The sequence below is a fragment of the Balaenoptera borealis genome, assembly GCF_965194805.1.
Source record: "Balaenoptera borealis genome assembly, chromosome: 13".
Taxonomy (NCBI): domain Eukaryota; kingdom Metazoa; phylum Chordata; class Mammalia; order Artiodactyla; family Balaenopteridae; genus Balaenoptera; species Balaenoptera borealis.
In genome coordinates, this window is record NC_138870.1 from 89304223 (window position 1) to 89325651 (window position 21429).

Below are 21429 nucleotides of genomic sequence, written 5' to 3' on the forward strand. Positions count from 1 at the left end.
AAAGGAGGGGTCATCATAAAAACATATTATAGAGAAAATTAAATGATTCCACTTTATCTGGAGGATGGTAGTGTCAATGGAAGTAAACACTGTCAATTAATAATCGTATTCCAAAAGATGATCATGAGTGGTAACTAAAAATAGATCATTGGAGCTACACGCATGATCTCCTGAGGTTTCCATATTGAAATTGTACCGTTTACAAATCAAAATAAGTTTGGCCTCTGTAGTGACACTGCAAATATGGAAAAAGAAAAGGCTGCAGCCTGTTTTTCTGCTTCTTAGATCATCGCTAATAAGAATAGCTCTATATTTAGAACATTTTTGTTGATGAATAAGTGAAAAATAAATCCTTTCTTTGCCACAGAACTATGTCGTTCTGGAAGTCTAGGGCAGTGAGAACGTTCTGAATTTTAAGGCACCTGTAGCCACCATGCGTGAGGAGATATTAATTGGAGTGACTAGCAGCTGCCTGATGTTTATCATCTGTGTTTGTTCTAGAGAATGCACATAATGTATCCATGCCGTGCTTCCATTATTTTACCTTTGAAACCTTTTTTGTAGGTCACTTGGGACAGCTATTTTATACCACCCAGAAACTAAGCAAATATTGTGACGAAAATATTTTGATTACCATGTGCTACTGAGGAAGAAAAAAGTAGTGGTTTATATTTACTATAGTAACTCTGAATAAGGTCTCGCTTCATTGAAGTGATCGTTATTGATAGGATGGTAACCATAGTGGTATAAATTGATTGAAAGGTTTATGTGTTCTGTGTGGATAGTTAGTTTTAAAGAGGTATATGCACAAAATACATTAATGAAGAAAGGACAGGCAGAGGAAAGCCAGCCAGCCCCAAAGAGCAACCACAGACATGGAGCTGGTTTGGAAGTGGCTCACCTTCTGGAACCTTGACTTAAAAGAAGTCAGAGCTTTATGATTAGAGTGAAATTCAGTGTCTCTGCTTCATTTAGGAGAAGGTCTGCAAAGCTAGTAGGAAGCAGATGGGTGTGCAGTGACCTAGAGAATCTGGATCAGTATAGATACTCAATGTGAGAAGTGTGAGGAGAGCACCATGCTGGCTGCACAGGAAGTAAGCTAGAAGTATTTGGTGGAAACTCTGAGATATAAGAAAGCAGTTTTGAAACCAACGGTTGCTTTTTTTTTTTTTTCTTTTTCTGATATCGCCCCAAATTGGGGCAACTTTGGTAAGATAGGGATCACTAAACACTATATCCCTCTGCAAAGGTGTGTCATTTTTTTTTTTTTTTGGATCACTAAACACTATATCGCTCTGCAAAGGTGTGTCATTTTTTTTTTTTAACATCTTTATTGGAGTATAATTGCTTTACAATGGTGTGTTAGTTTCTGCTTTATAACAAGATGTGTCATTTTTAAACTATCAACTGAGGATTTAGCTTTTCAGCAATCCCCAAAGTGGGGGGAAAGGATGGACTTGTGGTCTACCCTCAATCACACTTGGCTCTGCAAACATTTTTATGAATGCAGTGGCCGGAAATCTGAGTCAGAGACTGGGAGCATGTGATCTCACTCTAGGAGATTATCATGAGACTCAGTGGGTGGCTTTAACTTCGACACATTCTTTCTCCTCCAACACCTGTCCTTTGATAAAAGAAGCTAAGTCTTTGTTAACGAAAAGAGACCCGATGGTAATTAAATGCCCAGTGTATTTTTTAAACCTGGTCCCAAATTGTTAACATATGCTCCATGGTTCTTAGGAAATGTTCTTGCCGTTTAAAAGGTTTTTTTCAAAAGATGTGATGTGACCTTTTGATTAAACAATTATCGCACTATTACATTTTCTTTCTAAATGTGACATCACTTTCCACAAATTTTCAGATGCTGTATATGCCCAGAAATAAGACACTGTCTTGAGACCAGAGAAAGCAATTTACCAAGAGGCTTTCGGTCATGCTCTCTCTGGAAAAAAACAAGTTTATTACACAAGTTTACTCTGTAGAGTAGTGGCTCATGGGGATTTAAAAATGGAGGAACTACTTGCTAAACTTAATCTAGGTCTTTTAGTACCTCTTCGCTCCTTTACTCTTTGGACCTGAGAAGTAAGTCTTCCTTCTAAAATGTGTCCTGGGCACAACTGTGAAACGGACGCTGTTTATACCTGAACCCGAGCTCTTAGTTCCAGCCCCTCCCCTGGGGCCCGGCCCCCTCTTTCACGTGCCTCTTCCTTAATTGACACTGAGGCACACATGATGGATAATAGAGAACCTGAATTTGTAACTTTAGCCAACAGGTAAAATTAAACTATATTTAAATCTTAGCCTTTCCAGACCCTTAAAATTATTCAAATGGGTGGTTGCTTGCACCACTGAATAAAAAAAGCCAGCCTACCTGCCTCTTTACACTATACCCCACCCCCCTCCTCTTCACCTAGTTGGGGATTCCAGAAATCAAGGGGGGCCGTGACTTTCTCATCTTGTTGCATTTGCCGTGATATTAAGGCATTAAGACTGTGTTAAGTGGCCAGGCTTTCTCTGTTAGCTGTTTTAGATTCAGGTACACATTGCAGGGAGTAGTCTGTGGCCATTTGGTCCCTGGTTAGATTAGAGACAGCTGTTGTAGCCTCATCTATTTCCCATTTCCTCTTTCAAGAGCACTAGACTGGGCTAAATTAAAATTGAGGTGAAGCTAATGATGAAGAGCTGACTTTCTCTCCCCATCTTTGCCAGCCAGAAACTTTCTGTTTTCCTGGCAGGGCCTTTGAGAATAGGGTAGACCAGCTGGGTAAGAGGCATGGAATTGGGTCCCCTCGCCTGGGTGATTGCCTTGCTAGGGGGTGCTTGTCCTCTGCAGGACCTACTGCAACCACCCCTTATTGCTACGGGACCCACAAATAGAATCAGATCTCAGGGTGCTCCCACGGGACAAGCACAATGTCTGACCTGGGAGGAAAGAGCTTATACTGCAAAGTAATTGCAGGCTTGTGCATTTTCTTCTACCAGAATCCTCAGGAATATGTATGGAAATGCCTTCTAAGGGTGTGAGATCAAGGAGAAGCAGTGTATGCTGAGACTGAATTTATTGATATTGTTGTATTTAACAGAGATTCCAGATCTAATTTAGGTGCATAGCTAGGACTCTTAACAGTTTAGTCAACTTGGTTGATGAAACTAAACAGAAGGAACTTATGCTCTCACCAGGGGAGCAGTATGTCAGAACTTTTCTGGTGTGATGGAGAGGAAGGAATCCAAAGGCTTGAAGAGAGAGGAAAGCTGGTGTGACTTTCTCAAGTGTGAGCTGCTCCCCACTGCAGAGGAGACCCCCTTCCCTAGGAGACTGAGCAAATTGAGAAACACATAGTGAAGGGAGTATCCAAGATGATTGTCCTCTATAACATGGCTATGATAGTTGGGAGATGCTGCCCTTGAGATGGGTTCTTTGTTTCCTTGGGTGTGATGGGATCCCAGAGAAGCAGAGGCCAAGAACTGAACCACCTAAGACAAGGTGGGCACACTCGCCATAACAGACAGCAGGGATGAAGAGGCAGAATGTTTCATCCTGGAAGGAATCTTGATGAGAGCTAGTTGATCACAATCCCCCTAGGGATAGATGAGAAGGATGGCCATCTAAGGGTTCATTTTCTCCCTCTGTATATTTTATAAGAGGAAGACTTCTGGTCTGTGAGCCAGAAAGCTAAGCTGAGTCATCACAATGGAAAGGCATAGCCTCTTAACCCAGTTTCCAGACCCAAGTCAGACTCAGAGTAATTAAGGCCACATTCCCTTGAGGGAATTTTAAACACGGCCACATGTATGTATGGTAGATATTCTTTCACGTCTTCCCCAAAGGATTTGTGTTCATTTACTAGAGCAACTGTGTCCAGAACAAAAGGAAGTACCTGGACCTTTTAGAGATTTCTAGGCACTGGCTCTGAGTTGCTGTTAACACCTGAGGACCCAAAATGCCACTATGGGTGATCAGTCCATGTGTGGGCTTATAGTGGTCAGGTAAAAACTGGAATTTTGGCTAACCTAAAAATTGCAGTGAGTCCAGTAGTCTGCAGATCCCATACTCTGGTTATTTCCTCAGTTTGTGAGTTCATAATCAGAGTAGATGTATTTGGCAACTGGAAGAATCTCCACATTGGCTCTCTGACCTGTGAAGGAAGGGCTATCTTGGTAGGAACGGTCAAGTAGAAGTCTATGGGATTTCCCTTCTATACCAGAATAATATACAAAAAGGAATACTGCATTCCTGGTGGAGTTGCAGAAATTGGTGCCCTCACCAAAGACTTGAAAAAATGAAGACGCTTCTCATGTCTCCTTTTAACTTGCCTCTTTGGCCCATGTGGAAGGCAGATTTATTTTAGAGAGTGATTTTGGATTCTTGTAAACTTGATGAAATGGTGATTCCAATTTCAGCTGCTGTTCAAGGTGTGGTATCTTTATTGAAAACACTCAACATAGCCCCTAGCTCCTGTCATGCAACCTTTGGCGAATACTTTACCTCTGAACCGGTTTGCGAGGATAACAGAAGCAGTTTGCTTTTACCTGGCAAGGCCAACAGTATACCATCACAGTCTTGCCGTTCATCCTCTATTCTGCAGTATCTTGATGTTACTGATGTCCCACAGCACGTCATACTGGTCCAATACACTGATGACATAGTAATTGGGCCTGATAAACAGGAAATAACAGGTACTTTAAATGCTTTAGTGAGACACGTTCAATCCAGGGCTGGGAGATAAACCCCACTCTTGCTACCAAGTCATGTGTCAGTTCATGTCCAGTCAGGGTAAAGGAAACCACATTAAATATTTTAGCAGAGAGAAATTACTATTAGGAATTGGTTAAACAGGTCATGGAGGATTGAGGATGTAAGAAAGGAAGACTGAGATCGTAGGGAGAGTTATAACAGGAAGTGGCTACCGTTCCTAGGGCAGGAGTGACAAAGGAAGGAAGTTGGGGTTATTGGAATCTAGGAGCTGGAAGAGGAGCGGTTCTCTGGGGCTGGGATGCTGCCTTCTGGGGAGAGGGCACTGCCAGGCTGGCGTAATCACAGCTGAATGCTGTAATCCAGCAGTAACCACAGCTGGGGGCCACAGAGTAGCCACTGCCCACCCACTTGAGCTGTAGTGACCAGAAAAGGAGGGTTAACAGGGCCTGTCCTGGAAACTGGAACCAGCTGCTGGGGTGCTGTAGGCTGGAGCAGTGCGCAGAGCTGGAAAGAGCAGCCCTTTCCCCTCTTTTTGCATTTTGTGTCTCTGGAGCATCCCATTTGGTAGAACCTAACAGGGAGCCGGGTGGCAAAGGGGGATGTTTCTCAGAGTCCTCGCCCCTGCGTTGCAGAACGTGGGCAGGGCGAGTCTAGCACAGCTTCCCTGGCCAGAGCAGGTTTTGTCCTGATAGGCCACGCAGTTGCTTCCAGTTGTCGACCCCTTGGTAATTTGTGCTCGTTTTCCTTCCCCTTATTGACATCAGCCTGCATGGTGGTGAAATTGGGACCGGAGCAGGGGAAGCAGGGAGGGAAACTGGTGAAAGTTACCTTTCGCTTTTTGTTTTTAGGTGATTTGATTGATGGTATCTGATCTCTTGCCTCCTATAACCCCGTGTTTTGGTTCCCTTGGTAGAAGCCTTATTCTCAAGGTTTCTTCCCCATTTATGGTAGATTCAGGGGTGTTCTCGTCCCTGAATCCCTTCATTCACACTTCCCATTTTCAGTGCCTCTGCCTGTAGGCACCTGGGCATTGACTCCTGCACTGGGCTTCAGAACTATTATTTAGAAGTGGATCGCTACACTAGGAGATTTCTCCTGGTTGAGGTATGTCCACTTGCTTCTTGTCTAAAGGAGCAAGAGTACGGGTAGGCCGAGTTTGTGGAGATATCTGGACCAATTAACTCCCGAGCAGTGCGGTCTGGCCTCTTCCAGCTCCTCTACTGTGAATCGGCCTCCTTTTCACTTTGTCGTCTCCAGCATGGACTAATGCAATCTTCAGTCTCTGTTTTCTAAGGGAAGACTCCAGGGTGAAGTCATCTCATTCTTTGTCTTTAGTACCAGCAGAAAATAGGGCCACGATGTCCGTGACCGGGGGCCCTCTAGACTCTGTCAGCGGCTGCTGTTCTCGCCAAGGCGGAGTCCGTGTGGCCTTCTGTCCCGCGTTTCCTCCCCACTTCCTTCCCTGCTTAGGAACAAATCTTGTGATCCGTCAGCAGTCACAGCTGCAGGCTGCACAATAGCCACTGCCCTTCCACTAAAGCTGTAGTGACCAGACAAGAAAAATAATCAAGTCCCTCATGAAAAACAGTGGCTCATCCAAGGGCTCCGTGGTGGGGGGGGGGGGGTGATCTGGCCCGAGTGCAATTCCTAGCCCGATGCTCTGGATTGGCAGGGTCGAAGGAGGACCACAGGCTATTTTCATTACTTTAGAAACTGAACGGAAATCTACAACGAGGCTGCACAGGCTCTACATTAGCAAAATATAAGATTTATTTGCCTTGGATTCACATTACACAAACACCCTGTGGGAACCATCCCATGCACATCAGAGGCTCCCTTTGGCACTTGTATGTCTAAGAAAATTATCAGCAAGTGAGATAGTAAGGCCAGTTGATAACAAAATCTTTCAAAATATGTTTCGTGAGGGGAAACAAGTACAGTGATTCCTTAAAGTGGTGTACAGGTGGGGCAGCCCAGGTGTTTGGACAGCCAGGCTATTATTCAAAACTTGAAAATCTCCCCAGGGATTAGAATCCTAAAGACTGAAGCTTCTTGCTAAGTTGCTTAGCTGTCAGATAAATTTATCATCCCAGTTTTGAACTGTCCCGAGATAATGTCCACTTTTTATCGACAAGAAACACCCTTTCAAGAGAAGTTGGTCCCCACACCAGAAGGTATATTTTTTGGATGCCCATCTGGAGTCACTAGTAATCATGAGACAATTTTGCCAGCTTTTCAGGGCCTGTGGCTTAACATCTCTGGGCCTTCCTTTTACCAGGAATCTTTATTGCTGCTTGATGAACCATTTCTTCTTCGAATGCTACAGCCTGTTCAGTCGGGGCAGGACCACATCACCCTGGCTGGGAGGATGCTGTCTTCCTGGACAGGACAGGGCAGCACTTGTCTCTCAGGCAGCTAAACACTGTGGCTTGGACCTCTCTGTCTGCAAGGAGATTTGGTTTAGACCAACCGTGGTTTTCTGATTTCACCTCAACTTCAAACTGGTTGTCCAGATGAATAGAGTCTAATGTAACTGCTGATCTGGAGAGGTTTTCTATTGGGATAAAAATGATTTATGTAGCCATTCAACAAGTTCTGCAAAGATTGATTGTCCCTGGCAGCATAGAGGTTTAGGTCTAATGCTATTGAAACATTGACTAAGACTCTTCTGCCATCTTGTTTCCCTCTTACAAGTGGGATGGTAAAAATCAGAGAGATCCAGCTTGGGAGATGGGGGTATTTCTCTGATACAAATTAGCATGGGCTCACAGTTTATGAAGCAGGAGCTAGAATCACACAACCTTGGTTTTGAATTCTGGCTCTATTACCTGGCCTTGTAACCTTGGTCATGCTGCTCCACCTTTCAGAGCCTCAGTGTTTCATCTTTAAATGTGGCTAATACCCATCTTGCAGGATTGTGATGAGGATTAAAGGAAACAGTAGAATCCTACGAGCAAAGTGCCTGGTGCAGTTACACAAGCAGGTTGTGAGACAGGGGTGAGGCTCAAAGCTTTTGCAAGAGTGGTACAGAGACAGTGCCCACTTTAGGGGAAACCAACATGTTGGTTTGTCACTGGAAGTGTTTTTGACTTTCACATCTTCCTATTTGAGAGGCAGAGTGGTGAATTCGAATGTGGAGCATGTTTTTCATGTCAGATAGATGGGGTTTCAATGTTGGTCTTGCATATTTGTTAATTACCTGGCTCTCTGAACCTATTTCCTCAGTTGTAAACTCTCAGAACGGTTGAGAGGAGTAGCACTGATGCATGTGAAGTGTCTGGCACTGTACCTGACACACAGGAAGGACTCAGTGATGATGCAGTTTTTACCCATGTAGTCTTTAGTCTCCAGTCTTCGTATCATAGAATAATTGTTTGTGGAAGGAAGGGAGCATGTAGACAAAGACAGGCATTATAACTCACTTAAAGGTTTAAAAGAACGGACATCTGAAAAGTCCTTATAAATGGTATTTTTAAAGATTTAGTAATATCTCTGAAGCTTAATTTGTTATCCAATAAATATGTCAGCCACATTATCATTTCCTGCAAATTAGATGCGTAGGATTGTTGATAAATTTTATCAAGGAGAACACAGTTGGGTTTTAGGGCATTGAATAATTTATGAGAGATAATAGATTAAAAATAATTCACTATTTTTTTACATTTGGGGAAGTTAAATATATTTTAAAACACTGAATAAATCCTTAAGCTGGATTAGGCAAAAGGGGAAAGATTTAAAATACACAGATATGTCATTGGATATGAAAAGAATATCTGTGACAAAAAATGAGACATTGTATATGTCCAAATCTGCCAGTTACAGCTTCACAAACAATTTCATTATAATGTTGGCCATTCAGAACCAGAGTAAACAGTTCTGATAATCTTGAACGAGTTTGTCACCATCATTTTTTCTAGTATCTGTACTAACGGGTTATAAATCCATTTTAATTAAAACTGGTAAACAGCACCTGAAAGTGTTATACCACTTCAATAAGCATAGCACCAGTTTTAATACAATATGACTTTGACACCTTTGAATTAAAAAACGATCCAACTTTAGCAAGAGATAAATGAAGTTGATAATTAAAAGTAGGTTATGGGCTCAATTTGGACAAATTAGATTGCAGGGTGGTTTTTGCCCTCTATTGGAGTATTTTCTGTGTGCATGGCCAGTGTTTAACAGATAATTTCCAAATCTCCACTTCCTTTCTCTATAGACTTCGGATTTACGGGCTGTTGCAATGAAGCAAAATCTCATGTACATATATACATTCACAGCTTTTAAATGTGTGAAACCATGATATGACAATCCCTGCAATTAAAAGATTCAGTGAAGCTGTTTAGATGTTTTCAGTCTGCTTTCTTCTTAACTGAAGCCCCTTATAATTACATGTTGAGTTCAGCGAGATACATTTGAGTCTTTTTTTTTTTTTCTTTCAGAAAAATAACTAATGTATGCTAGCTAGTACTTGAAGGTAAGCTTCCTGATCCTCCTAAAAATATGCCAAGGAATTCTAGTAGAATATGGAGTCCTCTTATTCAAGGAAAGAGACTGCATTTTAAAGTAGTGATTCCCTCTAGAAGTTTCTTTTGAACATTTCCCTCTTCTGTTTGCAGTAGATCATGTATAAAACGGCTGTTTTTTTAGATAAAAGAAAGTTAAATTGACTTTAACTCTTTTTGCACTAAGGAAATCTTTCATACCTAGAATTGTGCTGCTGAACTGGCATAAGAGACACAAACTCATAGTGTGTTAGGACTAGAAGGGACCTTGGGTGTCATCTGGTCGACCCCGTTATTTTACAGATGAGATACAGGCCAGCAACTTGCCCACAGCCTGTCACACAGGGAGCGGTGGCACAGCCAGACAAGAACCCAGGCTTCCTGACACCCAATTTATGTGCTCTTTCCAGTCTTGGCTGCCCTCAGGTTTTTTGTTTTTTTTTGTTTTTTGTCCCTTGAATGAGTGTTTTCTGTTTTTTTTTAATTAAACATTTTTAAATTGAAGTATAGTTGATTTACAGTGTTGTGCCTATCTCTGCTGTACAGCAAAGTGACTCAGTTATACACATATGGACATTCTTTTCTTTATATTCTTTTCCATTATGGTTACCTCAGTTTTTGATTTTGTTCAGCAATTGGACTTGTTGGCATTTGATGGATTTGCGCTTTTTGGTAAGTAGAAAACTGCCAATTTCTTAGTGTATAAATGATTGAGGTGAAGAGAGAATCCTGTGTTATAGAAATACTTGATGGAAGAACTTGAAATAAACAAAATTGGCTTTAACTCATCAGTTCCTCTTTTCTCAGAGCCAAAAATGAAGTCTCTGACTGTGTAACCAAACGGCTCATAGCAAATGTTTTTGACCTTTTAGAACAGAAGAATCAATAACAGAAGATGACAAGAGGAGGTATGTTTGGTGTTGAAGCTACCTTTAATTTGAATAATTTTGGTCCCACCTCATGGATTTAATTTAACATGAATTAATTTAACTCATGCATTTAATCGACCACTGTAGCACATTGCCAGTAATACAGATTCCACCAGGAAAACTTTTGGCACAGAGAATACAGGGAGGAGCATGCAGTGTGATAAATATCTTGCCCAGGGACCATAATCTTTGCTTCTTCCAAACAAGCTTGGTTTGTCCTGTGCACACGGCTTGTGCTAGTTTCCATCTTGTGGCCTTTGGATGTGCTGGTCTCTCAAATTGGATGACATCTCTTCCTTCCTTCCGCCTTCTCCGTCCTTCCATCCTCTGATTAGCAGCACTCCACTCTCATTACTCCTTATCTCTCTCTCTTCCTCCTCACTTTATATCTACCTACAGGTAAAGTGTTTTTGTGTGTCCATAGCACCTCATACCACATTGACCACTCTGAATTCTTGATAAATGTTGACTGATTAACTGTAACATGTCACGCTACTGATATTTATTACTCTACTAAATTCTAAAAATCCCAACTTCTCTTCTTTCTCATTGCAAGTAAAATATCTAAAAATTCTGCTACACAGCTTTCTTTTTTTTATATATAGCTTCTTTTTTTAACATAGAAAAACAATGATCTCTCCAAGGACAATAATATTCTGAATTCTACTTTTGAAAAGTCATGAGTTATTTTAATAATTCTATAATTGTTTGAAGGGCCCCATGCTCTCATCATTTTCTGCAAATGTTTAGTAACCATGTAGTTTGGTCTGATTTTTCTATCCCTGCTTCTTTTCATCAAGAAACTATGGAGGGGTGTATGTTGGTCTACCATCTGAAGCTGTCAGTATGGTGTCCAATCAAACAAAGACTGTGCGAAAAAGTAAGTAGAACCATGTGATGTTTACTCTCTCTACATGTTTATTTCTTTGTTTTGTGAAAAACGTATGAAATGTATATTTCAGCTTGCCTGACTCACCCTACATATTACTGACTTGCAGTGAACTGTGTATAAGAGCCATAGCTGGGACTTCCCTGGCGGTCCAGTGGTTAAGACTCCGTGCTTCCACTGCAGGGGGCGTAGGTTTGATCCCTGGTCGGGGAACTGAGATTCCGCATGCCGCTCGGTGTGGCCTTAAAAAAAAATCCAGAAAAACCATATCTGCTCATTGTAATCATTTGTTGACATTGCCACCCACATGATGAGAGCAATTCCAGAGCAAAATTTACCTTCTGTTCCTGGTTATTCTCCATGGAGATTTTAAATTTCTTGTTAATTTCAGTGATGATCAGTGTGAAAATGAAAGCAAACATTTCAGTAAGTTTATGGAGTTTTTGTAGAACATAAAGGTACATTCCTATAATATATTATAAATGTGACTGATAAGTAGTCTGGTGATTAGAAGAAAATTAACTGTCTTTTGTATAATGATATGAAGTGGAGGCTCCTTTTTCTGAGTTTTAGTAGTTAGTAATTGCAGGGCTAATGAGGTTCTTTTGATAATAGGTACGATTGCAGCCTTGTAGATAGCTTCTTGCTTAAGTAAATTTTTTTTTACATTTATTTTTATTTATATTATTTATTTTTGGCTGTGTTGGGTCCTCGTTGCTGCGCACGGGCTTTCTCTAGTTGCGGCGAGCAGGGGCTACTCTTCATTGCGGTGCTTGGGCTTCTTGTTGCGGTGGCTTCTCTTGTTGCGGAGCATGGGCTCTAGGTGCATGGGCTTCAGTAGTTGTGGCACATGGGCTCAGTAGTTGTGGCTCTTGGGCTCTAGAGCACAGGCTCAGTAGTTGTGGCGCATGGGCTTGGTTGCTCCGTGGCATGTGGGATCTTCCTGAACCAGGGCTCGAACCTGTGTCCCCTGCATTGGCAGGTGGATTCCTAACCCCTCCGCCACCAGGGAAGTCCCTTAAGTAAATTTTTAAGTGTGGCTCGTGGTGAAGAATGCTGATTTACTAATCACTGTACAGTTGTCTGATAATGTGGTTTTAAAGAACTATTAATATGTACACATACAATTATATATATGTAATATTTGATTTAATTTGTACACAAGCCTTTATTATTTCTTAACATACTATGGTTATTTGTTCCTCATTGGTTTTTTTCTCTACTCGGTGATTTAGACTAGCAAATACATATATGTCACAACTATTTGTAGTTTTGTAGGAAACTAGAATATATTCTTTATAACTGAACATTTAACTTTTCTTAATTTTCTCTTTTTTAAGATTAGAAGAAAGTAATATCATGACAATAATCAAGAGGTACTGTATATTTTTCTAAATAATTCTATATATTTAGCCTGGATGAATGAACCGTAGATATTAATGCTCTATATTTCTAAGAAATCTCGAACTTGAGTATGAGGAGGGGTCTCATCTTGTGGTTAAATCTATGGAACCTAATATATTTTATTGTAAAGAGGTCTTTAATGATTAGATCAATTTTCTTTGCAGTTACTTTTTTTTTCATTAATATTTTTTCGAATGTAACTTAATTCATTTAATAAGAACAAGCTGTTTGCCTAGACTACCAGGGTTTCACTCTTCATTGCCAAAGTCTTTGAGGATCTAGGACCTTGGAAGTGACAGACAAGGAGAGACTAGAGAGGTTTGGAATTAGATTAGGATCAATATTAAATGTTTGGCAATAGTCAGGGGTAGTTGATATACAGAGAGAAGATGTACCAGTACCAAAACTCCAGTAGAGATAGGCAATCATCAGTGTGCAAAGATCCAGTTTTTCAGGAAGGAATGGTAAAATCATAGACCAAGTTTAAAAGATGAAGCACTGTGGACCTGGTGAAGAGCTTGGAGATAAAATTATAAGACAAACAAGAACAAGGACAGAAGAAGAATAGCTTTCATTTATTAACTACTGTCTGGGTACTAGTCTCTAAAAGATACTGAGCAGCATTTCCATTGAGGAAAAGAGTTTCTGTTTACCTGGACCAACATGCATGCAATGCTTAGATCCCCACTGTCTTTCAGTCTTGCTGAATGACATCCCACCTCTTTTGAACATCCAGTGATCAGGAATGCTCTGTCTCCTGAGATAGCCCATTCTCTTTTGGGAGTCAAACAACCCTGGATTTGAATTCAGGCTCTTTCACTTACTAGCTGGGCAAGTTTCTTCCCCCGATGCTTATTGAAGTGTTCTTGTTAGGATTAAATGTGAAGTAAATGGTAGCTTCTGCTATAATTCTCATTGTCATCATCACCATCAATATCATCATCACTGTACCATCATCCTTTTTTGTAACCAGAATCCAGCCATTGGTAGATCAGAAGCAAGACTGATTTGATATTGAACCAGCTTCTGGCTGAGGACCAGTACTGATACTGGTGTCTGGGATGGGACGGGTTGCAGAATAAGCTCACAGGTGGAGACAAATAAGCTTTCCTACTGGAGAAAAGGGACATGGAAGCTGTAACTGGTTTCTTCTGGACAAGAAATACAACAATATTGGGCAGCTGCTTTTTCAAAGACCCTCTCATCAAGGCTACAACATTATGGAGCATTATTCCCTAGTGCCCATAACCACATTAAGGTGTTGAGCTTCTCTTTAGGAACTTGCTGGAGATTTTCTATTTCTAGTATTTTTAACAGAGTTCTAACTCTCATGTAGATTTCTAAGTACCCTGCCAGTTTTCCCTGATGCAACCGTAGTTTTATTATTTGCATCAAATAGAAAAGATAATCTAGTTGAAAGTAAGCGTATATTAGTGTTTACCCTCCTGAAAACAGGGTGTATTTCAAAAAGCATCTGAATAGAGTGGGAAGAAGCGCTGTGTAGATAGATATCTGGAGACTCGGTAGCTCTGCTGTTAACACAGGACCTTAGATGAATCCCTTACCTTCTCCCAGCTTCACCCAGTTTCAGTTTTTACATGACAGAGTTAGACAAGATGATTGTCCAGCTTTGCATATGGATCTACAATTTCCTCATAACAGTTGAGCACTATTTCTGGTTAGTCAGCCCGCATAACATTGGACAGCTAGGTAGACTATTTCCCTACTGCTCATGGCTATCAGTGTAAAAATAAAAACTATTTTATTGCCAGCCCTCTCTCCTCTCAATTTCCGCCATTCTTTACCTCTGTTGCGAAACAATCCATTTGCCTCTTTTGAATTATCTGACAAGTTTTCTAAGTTGATAGGCTGTCCATTTACTCAATTGCGAAGCATCCATTGTGGTACTTATCTGGATGCGTGGCATCTGAGCTTAAATTATCGGGCAGGAACCCCGATGAGAAGAGACATTTTATGGAAAAGATTGGAGACACTTTTTTTTTTTTGATCTGACATATAAAACCTCTCTAGAAATAAAGCCACCGAACTCACTCAGTGACCCAACTTCAAAGTTGACTTGGTTACTTTTTGAAGCAAATTGAGGAATGATTTCAGAATCGAAGTTACTTATATCACGATACAGATGTGTAGTTTCTTCCCTAGATGACCCAAGGGTGAAAGTTACGCCCATTTAGGTATACGGAGTGCTGCCAGCGCAGTGATGCTTGTCCAATGCCAGTGGATGGGCTCGCTGCATCAGATCCCCTGGGGAAGCTCGAGGTGAAGTGGGTGGCTCGCCCCTCTTCCCAAGAGGGTCTGACCAAACAAGGAAGGGACAGATTGTGGCTGGGCAGTTGGTATCTTTGTGCTGTTGCCGTGTAGCTTGGTTCAGGCATCCTCCTGTTGTATTTTGGTTCTAAGTTTAGAAGTCTCTCTCTCCACCTGACTTTGTCTCTTCATGTAAGTGCCATCAGTGCTTCACACTGTGCTGGCCACGTGTTCAGTCTCAAATCAATACTGGACGGATGTTGAACGTGTGTTTTACTGAAAAGAAAATCAGTAAATAATTTGCAGGCTTAACGCTGATATGTTTTCATCTAAGTGGCGCCTTTTCGCGCTTGTTAACTCTTTTCCCTTTTTTGTTTGCTGCCGTCATAGCCTCCTCATCAAGATCTGGATGGAATTTTTGCTTCGTGGGATTGTGTAACGTGCACAGACATTTCCAAGGAAATTCTAAGCAGTCGCCCCCCCTCGCCCCAAATTCTTAGTTTATAGTTAAAACCATGGGTACATATTGAATGTTGTGGTACTAGAAAGGAATTGGTTAAACAACACACGTATATGGAACTATATTTGGTCCACCTGCGGGGAAGGCAAGCTTACAAAGGGTTCTTGCCCAGCTGGCTGCGGTGCCCCAGCTGCGTTCTCACCCTGGCCATCCCCACAGCTCATGAAGATCATGTCTTTTCACTGATACTTTTTTGATAGTTTTTATATAGCAAAATCCTTCATCTATTTATAACTTACAATAATAAGGCACTGTCGATGAATTACCCAAAGTAATATATTTGTCTGTTATCTTTCACTATTTCTACTTCATGTTAATGTTTAGCTGTAAAATTGTTAAATTGATTCTTACTGTTATCTCTTTCCTTTTTTACTATTTGGTTTTCAGCTTTATTTAAATATCAGAGGAGTTTCTTTATTGGGAGCAATGTACTACATGGCAATACTTAAACTGTTGAGATTTGCATGCCGTATGTACATTTCGATTAATTTCCTATTTTCTTTAGTCAGAGGCTTATGTAACCACAAATACTTAATAGCCATTGATTCTCCCATTCTACCTGTGTGTGATCAGAGCATCTCATCATGTTAATTCTACACTGTTTTCAGGGACTTGTCACTGATGGTTAGTCGGATATTTGGAAAGTTCTTAATTTGATAGTGATCATGTGTATCCACTTAGTACTGAAATGTAAATCACTCAATTTACCAGTGTATTTCAACAATTAAAACATTTTTATCCCTCTTTACCTGGATTTCTTCATTATTTTTCAAAAGAACACTTTCAAATAAGTCACACATTGTGATATATAGATATAATACATCAGTATAAAAATAATAATGTATAAATAGATTACTATGAAAAACTAAAATTTTTCACAAGAAGGAAAGCATTATCTTATATATTTGGTCCATACAACTATCATAGGGACATCAAATTTTTTTTTTTATATCTTTACTGGAGTATAATCGCTTTACAATGTTGTGTTAGTTTCTGCTGTACAACAAAGTGAATCAGCTATATGTAAACATATATCCCCATATCCCCTCCCTCTTGAGCCTCCTTCCCATCCTCCCTATCCCAACCCTCTAGAGGGACATCCAATTGATCTGAAAAATAAAGCTGGAGATTAGAGTCACTGAGAAATGATTACGATACACCTACTCCTGTCCCATATCCACGTGTCCATAATGGAATTTAGGTGAAGCATCAGCAGTTTATCCCATTAGAGATAACAGATTAACTTTTTGAAAACTTTTAATTTTGAAATAACTTTAGATTTACAGAGGAGTGTAAAGATGGTACAGAGAGTTCCTATATGCCCTTCATTTTTAAAAAATTAATTTTTATTGGAGTTTAGTTGATTTACAATGTTGTTGTGTTAGTTTCTGCTGTACAGCAAAGTGAATCAGTTATACATATACATATATATCCACTTGTTTTTAGATTCTATTCCCATATAGGTCATTACAGAGTATTGAGTAGAGTTCCCTGTGCTGTACAGCAGGTTCTTATTAGTTATCTATTTTATATATAGTCGTGTGTATATGTCAACCCCAATTTCCCAATTTATCCCTCTCTCTTCTTCCCCCGTGGTATCCATAAGTTTGTTTTCTACGTCTGTGACTCTATTTCTGTTTTGTAAATAGGTTCATTTGTACCATTTTTTTTTAGATTCCACATATAAGCAATGTCATATGATATTTGTCCTTCTTTGTCTTTCTATGTCTGACCAGCTTCCCCTAATGTTAAATAACATCTTACAAAACATAGCACATTTGTCAAAACTGAGAAATTGAACTTTGGTACAATGCTATAAACTAAATTGCAGCCTCTCATTGGATTCGATTAGTTTTTCTATTAATGTCCTTTTTCTGTTCCAGGATCCAACCCAGGATCGCACTGCATTCTGCTGCATTTAGTCATCCTGTCTCCTGAGTCTCCTCTTCCTGGCATTTTTCTCAGTCTTTCTTTGTTTTTCACCAAGAGGTGAAGTGCCCCCCTCATCACATCATATCATAATATCTCATGATTTCAACATAACTTGTTGTTGGTGATATTAACCACGATCACTTGGATAGGGGTGTCTGTCAGGTTTTTCCACTGTAAGGTTTCTTGTTTACTGTTTCCATCCTCTGTTCCTTATAAGTGAATCATAAGTTTAGACCACACTCAAAGGAGAGGGGAATTAAGCTCAACCTCCTGGAAGAAAGAGTATCAAGAAATTTCTGGAATTTGTCTTTTTTAAAAAAAATTTACTATCTTACCCGTTTTTAAAAATGTTTATTTACTTATTTTTGGCTGCGTTGGGTCTTTGTTGCTGCACGCGGGCTTTCTCTAGTTGTGGTGAGTGGGAGCTACTCTTCGTTGCACGGGCTTCTCATTGCAGTGGCTTCTCTTGTTGCGGAGCATGGGCTCTAGGCGAGCGGGCTTCAGTAGTTGTGGCACACGGGCTCAATAGTTGTGGCTTGCGGGCTCTAGGGTGCAGGCTCCGTAGTTGTGGTGCACGGGCTTAGTTGCTCTGTGTCATGTGGGATCGTCCCGGACCAGGGCTCGAACCCGTGTCCCCTGCATTGGCAGGTGGATTCTTAACCACTGTGCCACCAGGGAAGTCCCTGGAATTTGTTAAAAGCATTTTTTATATGTGTGTGTGTGTGCGTATGTGTGCGCACGCTTATATATATAAGCATTATATATTATGTATATAATGAAATATTATTCAGCCATAAAAAAGAATGAAAATCTTGCCATTTGTGACAACATGGATGGACTTAGAGGATATTATGCTAAATGAAATAAGTCAGACAAAGAAAGACAAATACTGTATGATTTCGCTTATATGTGGAATCTAAAAAACAAAACAAATGAACAAGCATAACAAAACAGAAACAGAGTCATAGACATAAACAGCTGTTTGCCAGAGGGGAGGGGTTGGGGGGAGGAGTGAAATCGCTGAAGGAGATTAAGAAGTACAAACTTCCAGTTACAAAAACAGGAGTCACGGGGATGAAATGTACATTGTGGGGAATATAGTCAATAATAATGTAGCATCTTTGTACGGTGACAGATGGTAACTAGACTCGTGATCATTTCGAAATGTATAGAAGTATCAAGTCACTATGTTGTGCACCTGGAATTAACAAAATGTTGTAGGTCAGTTATACTTCAAAGCAAGAGGGAAAGGGGAAAACCCAAGCACCACAGTAATTATTAATTATTTTGGGGGAGATACTTTGAGACTCTGCACATGTCCTGTTTCTCCTTAAAGATTTGTCCACTAATTTTAGCATTCACCTTTGGACCTTGCCTGTAGCATATACTGTGGTGTTCCAATGCTGATTTTCTACTTCCCTTGTTCCTTTACATGTGTTACTTGGAATTCTTCTCTAAGGAATATTTGTCTTATCTCCCCAATTTACTTTTTATTCAATCATTTATTTATATCCATATGAACTCATAGATATTAATTTCTTTAGGTTATAATCCAACACTATAGTCATTATTTTATTGCTCAAATTGTTCAAGCTTTGCCCATTGGTAGTTTTTTCATGTTGGTTCTTGACAAACCCCATCCTTTTTTTCTTCTTAGGTTGACTTTTAATAGCAAGCAGAATAAAAATCCAATTCAAAAGTTAGTTAAAACGCATTCCTAAAACTTCATCAAATTTTATTATAAATGAATAGTGTTTTCCATATTATGACAAGTCTTACCATTTTCCTTCAACTAGACATCATTTAAATTTAGAACCTCGTGATTCTTACCAGTTAATAATACTTACCACCCACTTACCTATGTCTTAAGGTTAATGATTATAATTTTTATTAAGTATTACAAAGATTTTGAGTGAAAGTCTTAGAGAAGAATAATTACTAACATTAGGAGCTTTCAAAAGAAAAGTGAGAGATTGGAGAAGCCTTTAAAATGCCTGAAATTTAAGAGTTAATAGCTTTTCAAACTATATTCTTGTTCTTTGTAAGATTGTTATTGAAATGTATGTGTACTGGAGAGATGAGTTTCAGAGAATTTCTGATTAATAAAATTGTTTGTTTTGATTAGAAAAGGTTTTCTTAAGAAATCTAAATCAGGAGACATTTATTCCTAGACTTGGTTAAAGGAGACTGCTAGAATTTAGTTTTGGAAGAACTGTTTCAGTCTCTGGAATGTAGAAATCTGGTTTTGGCAAGTACAACTAACTTCTGGGATTTTATGGAAAAGTGGCTGGCTTGACGAAGTGAGTTCTCAAAAGTGATCTGGACTAGGCTTTGGGGAGAGGAACAGAATGATAGAAGGGGCTAAGTTAGTACAACTGGGAAGTTATCTCTCTGGGCTTTTGAATTGGGAAGAGCTTGAAGAGGAGGAGAAAACAGGTTCCGTTTTGCAAATGGGAGCTTTATGTAGTCATGTTATATCTATGCCCAAAGTTGTGAAGAATTTCAGCAGGGAAAAGTTATGTAAGGAACTCATTCCCAGGAGGATAGTTTACATTTTCTTACATTTCATTTTACATTTTCTTTACATTACTTTTACTTAATGCACATGATAAATCCCAGCAGTACAAAATGATGTGCTTTTCCATAGATTGGGTTCTGATACCCCATTCTGATTTTTAGTTGTTTATCGATCATCACCACTTGAGTTCTTGCTGTGCCCCACTTGGGGCACACTAGTTACCAAGGGTACTGCTGGAAGACCCACCCCCTGCATTCGGGGCTCTTTAGAATAGTGGGGTTACACTGGTTAACCTGTAATAAACACAGAGCAACGCCCAGGGGACCATGATGACTTTGGGAGCACAGCGTAGGGGCACCTATGTCAGACTCATGGCTTAGGAAAGACTCCCCAGAGAGCAGTCCCCTGCAGAGCCACAAGGGGGAGCACCAGGTAGCCAACTATAGGCAGGAGAAGAAGAAAAGTTTGGGCAGAGAACCATAGGTGCAAAGACGCAGAGCCCTGAGGACCCTCAGCGTGGTCGGGGAACTGCTGGGCGTTCATCCTGGGTGGGTGGGAGGAGGTGGGAATGGGGTGGGAGAGGTGGGCAAGGTGAGCTGCGGGGAGCATCATGGGCCGTGCTGGAGCTTCTCCTGAAGCTGTGCGAAACCACTGTGGAGAGAAGCAACTGTGAGGTTTACCTGCTGGGTCCCCCCATTCACCTGTCACCTGGGGGCCATCAGAAGGCTTCGTCTTATGGTCTCTTCCAACTCCTGGTTTGTGAGTCTCTCTCTGTAGGAAGCATGACCAATACTTGCAGTTCTGTTTTGTGAAGGTGGGCCTTTCCCATTTAATCCATAATACAAAAGGCTTGGAGTTTTCAGACACAGCGCAATTTGTGGAAACGTTTGTTAGACAAACAATGAGGTCCATCTCCTGTACGAGACACTCCTTCCAGACTGGAGAGGTGGCTGGCTGTTTAATCTAATGCATAGAAACCAACACAGAGAGTCAAGGAAAATGAAGAAACAGAAGTGTATATTCCAAACAAAACATTCCATTAGGAAGGTCAGAAACATTCCATAGGGCAGGGCCATGCCTATCCTAGCACCAGGTATAACCAGGTGCTTAGTAATTGGGTTTTTGATAATGTTGAAGCCATCCTATTTCTTCACATTGCTCTCGCACTTCTCTCTCCACTAAAGCAATCCCTTAAATTAAGACAAACTTCTTTCCCCACCAGTAGAGTCTGTAACACTTAGATAATTTAGCACTCGATTACCTATTTTGCTTATCCCCTAAATATTTAATAGCAAAGTACTGCAGACTTCCTAGAATGCAGGTGCCTTGTATATTCTTTTCCATTCTTCTTAGAATTGGGTCCCAGGAACGTACTATGAAGAAATGGCCTGAAATGGTGTGAAAGCAAGATAATTTGTGACTCTCAGACAGGGACAGACTGTGGTGTCTTCTCTAGAGCAGTAGTATCTTTGGAACAGATTTAAGGCCTTTGGTAAATCATTTGGCTTTTCTGTGCCTTGGAAATTTTCAATGAATGGGACAAAATCTATTCTAATTTTCCTCTAGGATTATTAGCAGAATTAATTAATTCATTGATTCATTCATCAAACTATTATTTTCTGAGTGTCTACTCTAGACCTGGCATTGTTTTAGGCATTGGAGATGCAGTGGTGAACAAATCAGACAAAGGTCCCTGGTATCATGTGTTTTAGGTTTTACAGAGGGGAGATGCACTAAGTGAATAAATATATATGTAGTTGTCAGAGTA

General features: G+C 40.3%; 1 protein-coding gene across 2 annotated transcripts in view; it reads left to right on the plus strand.

Moving 5' to 3' along the window:
• LOC309609051 (overexpressed in colon carcinoma 1 protein) overlaps positions 1–15959 on the plus strand; it is a 38436-nt gene extending 22477 nt beyond the window's left edge. The window contains exons 3-6 of one of the 2 annotated variants that reach the window (XM_082349958.1): positions 10074–10109; positions 10931–11010; positions 12365–12395; positions 15082–15959. In XM_082349958.1, the coding sequence (XP_082206084.1) occupies positions 10074–10109; positions 10931–11010; positions 12365–12395; positions 15082–15130 (196 nt within the window). In that variant the 3' untranslated portion in view covers positions 15131–15959. Of the gene's footprint in view, positions 1–10073; positions 10110–10930; positions 11011–12359; positions 12396–15081 lie in introns of both variants that reach the window. The other variant, XM_082349959.1, reaches the window with a different exon arrangement.
• The last annotated feature ends 5470 nt before the right edge of the window (positions 15960–21429 follow it).